Raw genomic sequence first — 10,753 nt, 5'->3', positions numbered from 1 at the left:
CCGGCCCTGCCCGCCTCCCCCCTCTCTCTCTCGCAGATCAACTCCACGGTCAACCTCTCGGGGCTGCACCCCGTCAGCAGCTCGGACGACGTGAAGCCACCCTTGGGGATCCGAGCTGTCCCTTGTCACCCCCACGGCCCCGGCGTCGCCGGCAAACGCCTCTGCGCCATCTGCGGGGACCGCTCCTCAGGTACCCACCAGCCGGGGGGCCTCCATGGGGGGCACTGGGGCGTCTGGGTCTTCTGCAAGGTCTTTAGGAGAACATCTGGAGCTTTTGTGGATCCATCTGGGTCTTCCATGGGGCTCTCTGGGGTCACTGGGACATCTGGGTCTAGTGCAAGGTCTTTAGGAGAACAGCTGGAGCTTCTGTGGATCCATCTGGGTCTTCCACGGGGGGCACTGGGGCGTCTGGGTCTTCTGCAAAGTCTTTAGGAGAACATCTGGAGCTTCTGTGGATCCATCTGGGTCTTCCCACTGGGTCCTGGGGGGCACTGGGACATCTGGGTCTTCTGCAAGGTCTTTAGGAGAACATCTGGAGCTTCTGTGGATCCATCTGGGTCTTCCACTCGGTTCCTGGGGGGCACTGGGATATCTGGGTCTTCTGCAAGGTCTTTAGGAGAACATCTGGAGCTTTTGTGGATCCATCTGGGTCTTCCATGGGGCTCTCTGGGGTCACTGGGACATCTGGGTCTAGTGCAAGGTCTTTAGGAGAACAGCTGGAGCTTCTGTGGATCCATCTGGGTCTTCCACGGGGGGCACTGGGGCGTCTGGGTCTTCTGCAAAGTCTTTAGGAGAACATCTGGAGCTTCTGTGGATCCATCTGGGTCTTCCCACTGGGTCCTGGGGGGCACTGGGACATCTGGGTCTTCTGCAAGGTCTTTAGGAGAACATCTGGAGCTTCTGTGGATCCATCTGGGTCTTCCACTCGGTTCCTGGGGGGCACTGGGATATCTGGGTCTTCTGCAAGGTCTTTAGGAGAACAGCTGGAGCTTCTGTGGCTCCATCTGGGTCTTCCACTCGGTTCCAGGGGGGCACTGGGATATCTGGGTCTTCTGCGAAGTCTTTAGGAGAACAGCTGGAGCTTCTGTGGCTCCATCTGGGTCTTCCACTCGGTTCCAGGGGGGCACTGGGATATCTGGGTCTTCTGCGAAGTCTTTAGGAGAACAGCTGGAGCTTCTGTGGCTCCATCTGGGTCTTCCACTCGGTTCCAGGGGGGCACTGGGATATCTGGGTCTTCTGCGAAGTCTTTAGGAGAACATCTGGAGCATCTGTGGATCCATCTGGGTCTTCCACTGGGGTCTCTGGGGGGTATTGGGACATCTGGGTCTTCTGCGAAGTCTTTAGGAGAACATCTAGAGCTTCTGTGGATCCATCTGGGTCTTCCATGGGGCTCTCTGGGGTCACTGGGACATCTGGGTCTTCTGCAATGTCTTTAGGAGAACATCTGGAGCTTCTGTGGATCCATCTGGGTCTTCCATGGGGGGCACTAGGACATCTGGGTCTTCTGCGAGGTCTTTAGGAGAACATCTGGAGCTTCTGTGGATCCATCTGGGTCTTCCATGGGGGTCTCTGGGGGGCACTGGGACGTCTGGGTCTTCTGCAAAGTCTTTAGGAGAACATCTGGAGGTTCTGTGGATCCATCTGGGTCTTCCACTGGGTCCTTGAGGGGCACTGGGACATCTGGGTCTTCTGCAAGGTCTTTAGAAGAACATCTGGAGGTTCTGTGGATCCATCTGGGTCTTCCATGGGGGTCCCTGGGGGGCACTGGGACATCTGGGTCTTCTGCGAAGTCTTTAGGAGAACATCTGGAGCTTTTGTGGATCTATCTGGGTCTTCCATGGGGCTCTCTGGGGTCACTGGGACATCTGGGTCTCCTGCAAGGTCTTTAGAAGAACATCTGGAGCTTCTGTGGATTCATCTGGGTCTTCTATGGGGGTCTCTGGGGTCACTGGGACATCTGGATCTTCTGCAAGGTCTTTAGGAGAACATTTGGAGCTTCTGTGGATCCATGTGGGTCTTCCACTGGGGTCTCTGGGGTCACTGGGACATCTGGGTCTTCTGCAAGGTCTTTAGGAGAAAATTGGGAGCTTCTGTGGATCCATGGGGGTCTTCCACTGGGGGCTCTGGGGTCACTGGGACATCTGGATCTTCTGCAAGGTCTTTAGGAGAAAATTGGGAGCTTCTGTGGATCCATGGGGGTCTTCCACTGGGGGCTCTGGGGTCACTGGGACATCTGGATCTTCTGCAAGGTCTTTAGGAGAAAATTGGGAGCTTCTGTGGATCCATCTGGGTCTTCCCACTGGGTCCCTGGGGGGTATTGGGACATCTGGATCTTCTGCAAAGTGTTTAGGAGACCATCTTGAGCTTCTGTGGATCCATCTGGGTCTTCCACGGGGGGCACTGGGGCGTCTGGGTCTTCTGCGAAATCTTTAGGAGAACATTTGGAGCTTCTGCGGGTACATATGGGTCTTTCAGTGGGTCTGTGTGTGACATTGGGACACTTGGGTCCTCTGCAAGGTCCTTGTGGGGACATCTGGGGCTTCTGTGCATATATCTGGGTCTTCCGCTGGGTCCCTGGAGGGCACTGGGACAGTTGGGTCTTCTGCAAGATCTTTAGGGGAACATCTGGAGTTTCTGTGGTGGCCCTGTGGGTACATCTGGGTCTCCCACTGGGTCCCTGGAAGGCATCAGGCACTTGGGTCTTCTGCAAGGTCTGTAGAGGAACATCTGGAGCTTCTGTGGTGGCCCCTTGGGAACACTTGGGTCTTCCACTGTGTCCTTGTGTGACACTGGGACATCAGAGTCTTCTGCAAGGTCTTTAGAAGAACATTCGGAGCTTCTGTGCAGACATGTGGGTCTTCCATTGGCTCCTTGTGGGGACCTGGGATGCTTGGGTCTGCCACAGGGTCCTTGTGGGGACATCTGGGTCTTCTCTTGGGACATCTGGGTCTTCCACTGGGCCCTTGTGTGGCACTGGGACACTTGGGTCCTCTGCAAAGTCTTTAGGGGAACATCTGGAGCTTCTGTGGTTTCCCTATGGGGACATCTAGAGCTTCTGTGGGGACATGTGGGTCTTCCACTGGGTCCTTGTGTGACACTCGGACACTTGGGTTCTCTGTAAGGTCATTGTGGGGACATCTGAGTCTTCTGTGGGTCCATCTGGGTCCTCCACTGGGTTCCTGGGGGGCACTGGAACAGTTGGGTCTTCTGCAAGGTCTTTAGGAGAACATCTGGAGCTTCTGTGGTGTGGCCCTGTGGGGACAACTGGAGGTTCCACTGAGACCCTGTGTGACACTGAGACACTTGGGTCATCTGTAAGGTCTTTGTGGAAACATCTGGGTTCCTCTGTGGGTTGCGATGGGGTGTATGGGGACAGCTCGGTTCCTTTGGAGATGGAGACACCTTGGTCCTCCCCATGGTGGGACATGGGATGGGGACACGTTGGTGCTCTCTGGGGTGGAATATGGAGACACCTGGTTCTTTTTTGGGGTGGGATATGGGGACATCCTGGTCCTCCCTGTGATGGGGGCACCTTGGTCCATTTTGGGATGGGGTATGGGGACACCTTGGTTTTCTCTGGAGTGGGGTATAGGGATGCCTTGGTCATCCTTGTGGTGGGACACAGGTGATGAGGACACCTTGGTCCTTTTTGGGATGGGGTATGGGGACACCTTAGTGTTCTCTGGAACGGGACATGGGGACACCTTGGTCTTCCTTGTGGTGGGACACAGGTGATGGGGACACCTTGGTCCTTTTTGGGATGGGGTATGGGGACATCTTGGTCCTCCCTGGGGTGGGATATGGGGACATCTTGGTGCGTTCTGGGGTGGGACATAGGATAAGGACATCTTGGTCGTTTTTGGGATGGGGTATGGGGACACCTTCGTGCACTCTGGGGTGGGACATGAGATGGAGACACCTTGGTCCTTTTTGGGATGGGGTACGGGGACATTTTGGTCTTCGCTGGGGTGAGACGTGGACACCATGGTCCTTTTTGGGATGGGGTATGGGGACATTTTGGTCTTCGCTGGGGTGAGACGTGGACACCATGGTCCTTTTTGGGATGGGGTATGGGGACATTTTGGTCTTCGCTGGGGTGAGACGTGGACACCATGGTCCTTTTTGGGATGGGGTATGGGGACATTTTGGTCTTCGCTGGGGTGAGACGTGGACACCATGGTCCTTTTTGGGATGGGGTATGGGGACATTTTGGTCTTCGCTGGGGTGAGACGTGGACACCATGGTCCTTTTTGGGATGGGGTATGGGGACATTTTGGTCTTCGCTGGGGTGAGACGTGGACACCATGGTCCTTTTTGGGATGGGGTATGGGGACATTTTGGTCTTCGCTGGGGTGAGACGTGGACACCATGGTCCTTTTTGGGATGGGGTATGGGGACATTTTGGTCTTCGCTGGGGTGGGACGTGGACACCATGGTCCTTTTTGGGATGGGGTATGAGAACACCTTGGTCTTCTCTGAGGTGGGACTTGGGGGCATGTGAGTTCTCCCTGTGGTGGGACACAGGTGATGGGAACACCTTGGTCCTTTTTGGGATGGGGGACGGGGACATTTTGGTCTTCGCTGGGGTGAGACGTGGACACCATGGTCCTTTTTGGGGTGGGGTATGAGAACACCTTGGTCTTCTCTGAGGTGGGACTTGGGGGCATGTGAGTTCTCCCTGTGGTGGGACACAGGTGATGGGAACACCTTGGTCCTTTTTGGGATGGGGGACGGGGACATTTTGGTCTTCGCTGGGGTGAGACGTGGACACCATGGTCCTTTTTGGGGTGGGGTATGAGAACACCTTGGTCTTCTCTGAGGTGGGACTTGGGGGCATGTGAGTTCTCCCTGTGGTGGGACACAGGTGATGGGAACACCTTGGTCCTTTTTGGGATGGGGGACGGGGACATTTTGGTCTTCGCTGGGGTGAGACGTGGACACCATGGTCCTTTTTGGGGTGGGGTATGAGAACACCTTGGTCTTCTCTGAGGTGGGACTTGGGGGCATGTGAGTTCTCCCTGTGGTGGGACACAGGTGATGGGAACACCTTGGTCCTTTTTGGGATGGGGGACGGGGACATTTTGGTCTTCGCTGGGGTGAGACGTGGACACCATGGTCCTTTTTGGGGTGGGGTATGAGAACACCTTGGTCTTCTCTGAGGTGGGACTTGGGGGCATGTGAGTTCTCCCTGTGGTGGGACACAGGTGATGGGAACACCTTGGTCCTTTTTGGGATGGGGGACGGGGACATTTTGGTCTTCGCTGGGGTGAGACGTGGACACCATGGTCCTTTTTGGGGTGGGGTATGAGAACACCTTGGTCTTCTCTGAGGTGGGACTTGGGGGCATGTGAGTTCTCCCTGTGGTGGGACACAGGTGATGGGAACACCTTGGTCCTTTTTGGGATGGGGGACGGGGACATTTTGGTCTTCGCTGGGGTGAGACGTGGACACCATGGTCCTTTTTGGGGTGGGGTATGAGAACACCTTGGTCTTCTCTGAGGTGGGACTTGGGGGCATGTGAGTTCTCCCTGTGGTGGGACACAGGTGATGGGAACACCTTGGTCCTTTTTGGGATGGGGGACGGGGACATTTTGGTCTTCGCTGGGGTGAGACGTGGACACCATGGTCCTTTTTGGGGTGGGGTATGAGAACACCTTGGTCTTCTCTGAGGTGGGACTTGGGGGCATGTGAGTTCTCCCTGTGGTGGGACACAGGTGATGGGAACACCTTGGTCCTTTTTGGGATGGGGGACGGGGACATTTTGGTCTTCGCTGGGGTGAGACGTGGACACCATGGTCCTTTTTGGGGTGGGGTATGAGAACACCTTGGTCTTCTCTGAGGTGGGACTTGGGGGCATGTGAGTTCTCCCTGTGGTGGGACACAGGTGATGGGAACACCTTGGTCCTTTTTGGGATGGGGGACGGGGACATTTTGGTCTTCGCTGGGGTGAGACGTGGACACCATGGTCCTTTTTGGGGTGGGGTATGAGAACACCTTGGTCTTCTCTGAGGTGGGACTTGGGGGCATGTGAGTTCTCCCTGTGGTGGGACACAGGTGATGGGAACACCTTGGTCCTTTTTGGGATGGGGGACGGGGACATTTTGGTCTTCGCTGGGGTGAGACGTGGACACCATGGTCCTTTTTGGGGTGGGGTATGAGAACACCTTGGTCTTCTCTGAGGTGGGACTTGGGGGCATGTGAGTTCTCCCTGTGGTGGGACACAGGTGATGGGAACACCTTGGTCCTTTTTGGGATGGGGGACGGGGACATTTTGGTCTTCGCTGGGGTGAGACGTGGACACCATGGTCCTTTTTGGGGTGGGGTATGAGAACACCTTGGTCTTCTCTGAGGTGGGACTTGGGGGCATGTGAGTTCTCCCTGTGGTGGGACACAGGTGATGGGGACACCATGGTCCTCCTTGTGGTGGGACACAGGTGATGGGAACACCTTGGTCCTTTTTGGGATGGGGTATGAGAACACCTTGGTCTTCTCTGCAGTGGGACATGGGGGTATGTGACTTCTCCCTGTGGTGGGACGTGGGATGGGGACACCATGGTCCTTTTTGGGGTGGGACAGAGGAGTCGAAGCCACCTTGGTCTTCCCATGGTGGAATACAAAGGATGGGGCCACCTTGTAGCTCCTCAAGATGAAGCCCAGATGATGGTGCCACCTCCATGGGGCAGCACACTCAACTCCTCCCACCATGAGGAGAACTTGGGCGTCCTACAGGTTGGGGGGGGTGGAATCCCACCGCTGACCCCCCCTCGGTTCCCCGCAGGGAAGCATTATGGGGTGTACAGCTGCGAGGGCTGCAAAGGTTTCTTCAAACGCACCATCCGGAAGGACCTGACCTACACCTGCCGGGACAACAAGGACTGTGTGGTTGACAAACGTCAACGCAACCGTTGCCAGTACTGCCGCTACCAGAAGTGCCTGGCCACCGGCATGAAACGGGAAGGTAACTGGGAGCACTGGGAGCGTGGAGAAACCCCATGGACTTCTAGATCTTCACCCTCATGTCCGTGCCCCACAGCCGTGCAGGAGGAACGGCAGAGAGGGAAGGAGAAGGAAGGAGACGGGGACCTGGGGGCCAACGCCAACGAGGAGATGCCGGTGGAGAAGATCTTGGAGGCGGAGCTGGCGGTGGAGCAGAAATCGGACCAAAGCGTGGACGGCGCCGGCGGCGGGGGCAGCTCGGTGAGTCCTTCTAGAAGAAGAAGGTGGGGGGTGGAGAAAGGAATTGGGAAAGAAAAGAGGAGTCCTCGAGGGGGGGCTCCGGGCCACCTCGCTGACCCCTCGATGTGTCCGTCGTCCCCCCCCCCAACTCCTCCCCCTACTCATCAGCCCAATGACCCGGTGACCAACATCTGCCAGGCCGCCGACAAGCAGCTCTTCACCCTGGTGGAGTGGGCCAAGAGGATCCCCCATTTCTCCGAGCTGCCCCTGGACGACCAAGTCATCCTGCTGCGGGCGGGTGAGGAGGATTTTGGGGGGTGGGGTGGGGGTCTGCCCCACGGCCAAGTGGGGAGGGGACATCTAGATGGGTCTCCTGCCCCATTCGTGGTCTCCTGGATCAGGGTTGAGGGTCTTCTGAAGGGGGTGGGTGACCTGAGGAGATGGTGCCCAGGGTGAGGGTGAGGAGGATTTTGGGGGGTGGGGGGCAGGTCTGCCCCACGGCGAAGTGGGGAGGGGGACATCTAGATGTTGGGAGAGAGGTCTCCTGCCCCATTCGTGGTCTCCTGCCCCATTCGTGGTCTCCTGGATCAGGGTTGAGGGTCTTCTGAAGGGCGTGGGTGACCTGAGGAGATGGTGCCCAGGGTGAGGGTGAGGAGGATTTTGGGGAGTGGGGGGCAGGTCTGCCCCACGGCGAAGTGGGGAGGGGGACATCTAGATGTTGGGAGGGGTCTCCTGCCCCATTCATGGTCTCCTGCCCCATTCGTGGTCTCCTGGGTCAGGGTTGAGGGTCTTCTGAAGGGGTGGGTGATCTGAGGAGGTGGTGCCCGGGGTGTATCTGCCCCCATGGAGGGTTCTTTTTTTGGGGAGGGGGCACAGGAGGGAATTTGCCCCCCCCCAGGAGGATTTTGGGGAGCCCCAAGGGGGGACATGTCGTGCAGAGGGGGTGTCTGCCCCACAGAGGGGGTGTTTGGGGGGCTGGAGGAGAGGACCTGCCCCACAGAAGGAGCTTTTGCCCCATGGGGGGGTTCTGGGGGGGGCACAGGAGGGATTTTGAGCCCCCCAGGAGGATTTTGGGGAGCCCCAAGGGGGACGTGTCCTGCAGAGGGGGTGTCTGCCCCACGGAGGGGGTGTTTGGGGGGCTGGAGGAGAGGACCTGCCCCACAGAAGGAGCTTTTGCCCCATGGGGGGGTTCTGGGGGGGGCACAGGAGGGATTTTGAGCCCCCCAGGAGGATTTTGGGGAGCCCCAAGGGGGACGTGTCCTGCAGAGGGGGTGTCTGCCCCACGGAGGGGGTGTTTGGGGGGCTGGAGGAGAGGACCTGCCCCACAGAAGGAGCTTTTGCCCCATGGAGGGAGTTTTTGGGGGGCTGCAGGAGGGTTAGGAGGATTTTGGGGGGTGGGGGGCAGGTCTGCCCCACGGCCAAGTGGGGAGGGGGACATCTAGATGGGTCTCCTGCCCCATTCGTGGTCTCCTGGGTCAGGGTTGAGGGTCTTCTGAAGGGGGTGGGTGACCTGAGGAGATGGTGCCCAGGGTGAGGGTGAGGAGGATTTTGGGGGGTGGGGGGCAGGTCTGCCCCACGGCCAAGTGGGGAGGGGGACATCTAGATGTTGGGGGAGAGGTCTCCTGCCCCATTCGTGGTCTCCTGGGTCAGGGTTGAGGGTCTTCTGAAGGGCGTGGGCGACCTGAGGAGATGGTGCCCAGGGCGAGGGTGAGGAGGATTTTGGGGGGGGGGGGCAGGTCTGCCCCACGGCGAAGTGGGGAGGGGGACATCTAGATGTTGGGGGAGAGGTCTCCTGCCCCATTCGTGGTCTCCTGGGTCAGGGTTGAGGGTCTTCTGAAGGGCGTGGGCGACCTGAGGAGATGGTGCCCAGGGCGAGGGTGAGGAGGATTTTGGGGAGCCCCAAGGGGGACGTGTCCTGCAGAGGGGGTGTCTGCCCCACGGCATCTAGATGTTGGGAGGGGTCTCCTGCCCCATTCATGGTCTCCTGCCCCATTCGTGGTCTCCTGGGTCAGGGTTGAGGGTCTTCTGAAGGGGTGGGTGATCTGAGGAGGTGGTGCCCGGGGTGTATCTGCCCCCATGGAGGGTTCTTTTTTTGGGGAGGGGGCACAGGAGGGAATTTGCCCCCCCCCAGGAGGATTTTGGGGAGCCCCAAGGGGGGACATGTCGTGCAGAGGGGGTGTCTGCCCCACAGAGGGGGTGTTTGGGGGGCTGGAGGAGAGGACCTGCCCCACAGAAGGAGCTTTTGCCCCATGGGGGGGTTCTGGGGGGGGCACAGGAGGGATTTTGAGCCCCCCAGGAGGATTTTGGGGAGCCCCAAGGGGGGACATGTCGTGCAGAGGGGGAGTCTGCCCCACAGAGGGGGTGTTTGGGGGGCTGGAGGAGAGGACCTGCCCCACAGAAGGAGCTTTTGCCCCATGGGGGGGTTCTGGGGGGGGCACAGGAGGGATTTTGAGCCCCCCAGGAGGATTTTGGGGAGCCCCAAGGGGGGACATGTCGTGCAGAGGGGGAGTCTGCCCCACAGAGGGGGTGTTTGGGGGGCTGGAGGAGAGGACCTGCCCCACAGAAGGAGCTTTTGCCCCATGGGGGGGTTCTGGGGGGGGCACAGGAGGGATTTTGAGCCCCCCAGGAGGATTTTGGGGAGCCCCAAGGGGGACGTGTCCTGCAGAGGGGGTGTCTGCCCCACGGAGGGGGTGTTTGGGGGGCTGGAGGAGAGGACCTGCCCCACAGAAGGAGCTTTTGCCCCATGGAGGGAGTTTTTGGGGGGCTGCAGGAGGGTTATTTTTTGGGGAGGGGGCACAGGAGGGAATTTGCCCCCCCCCAGGAGGATTTTGGGGAGCCCCAAGGGGGACATGTCCTGCAGAGAGGGTGTTTGGGGGGCCATAGGAGGAGACTTGCCCCATGGAGGGGGCGTTTGGGGGCTGCAGGAGAAGATGGCAGGTCTGCCCCACGGCGAAGTGGGGAGGGGGACATCTAGATGTTGGGAGGGGTCTCCTGCCCCATTCATGGTCTCCTGCCCCATTCGTGGTCTCCTGGGTCAGGGTTGAGGGTCTTCTGAAGGGGTGGGTGATCTGAGGAGGTGGTGCCCGGGGTGTATCTGCCCCCATGGAGGGTTCTTTTTTTGGGGAGGGGGCACAGGAGGGAATTTGCCCCCCCCCAGGAGGATTTTGGGGAGCCCCAAGGGGGGACATGTCGTGCAGAGGGGGTGTCTGCCCCACAGAGGGGGTGTTTGGGGGGCTGGAGGAGAGGACCTGCCCCACAGAAGGAGCTTTTGCCCCATGGGGGGGTTCTGGGGGGGGCACAGGAGGGATTTTGAGCCCCCCAGGAGGATTTTGGGGAGCCCCAAGGGGGACGTGTCCTGCAGAGGGGGTGTCTGCCCCACGGAGGGGGTGTTTGGGGGGCTGGAGGAGAGGACCTGCCCCACAGAAGGAGCTTTTGCCCCATGGAGGGAGTTTTTGGGGGGCTGCAGGAGGGTTATTTTTTGGGGAGGGGGCACAGGAGGGAATTTGCCCCCCCCCAGGAGGATTTTGGGGAGCCCCAAGGGGGGACATGTCGTGCAGAGGGGGTGTCTGCCCCTCAG

The 10,753-nt window shown here is 59.1% G+C and overlaps 1 protein-coding gene across 1 annotated transcript in view; it reads left to right on the top strand.

The window, feature by feature from the left end:
* The window catches only part of LOC106898550 (retinoic acid receptor RXR-beta-A-like), a 20,961-nt gene that overhangs the window by 520 nt on the left and 9,688 nt on the right, over positions 1-10,753 (top strand). The window contains exons 2-5 of the mRNA XM_014959850.1: positions 37-190; positions 6,779-6,958; positions 7,034-7,197; positions 7,345-7,521. Coding sequence (XP_014815336.1) covers positions 37-190; positions 6,779-6,958; positions 7,034-7,197; positions 7,345-7,521 — 675 coding nt within the window. The remainder of the gene's footprint in view (positions 1-36; positions 191-6,778; positions 6,959-7,033; positions 7,198-7,344; positions 7,522-10,753) is intronic.

Source organism: Calidris pugnax, unplaced genomic scaffold, assembly GCF_001431845.1.
Source record: "Calidris pugnax isolate Ruff unplaced genomic scaffold, ASM143184v1 scaffold528, whole genome shotgun sequence".
NCBI classification, from domain to species: domain Eukaryota; kingdom Metazoa; phylum Chordata; class Aves; order Charadriiformes; family Scolopacidae; genus Calidris; species Calidris pugnax.
Note: the sequence above shows the minus strand (reverse complement) of the source record. Positions and strands in the feature narration are given on the sequence as shown.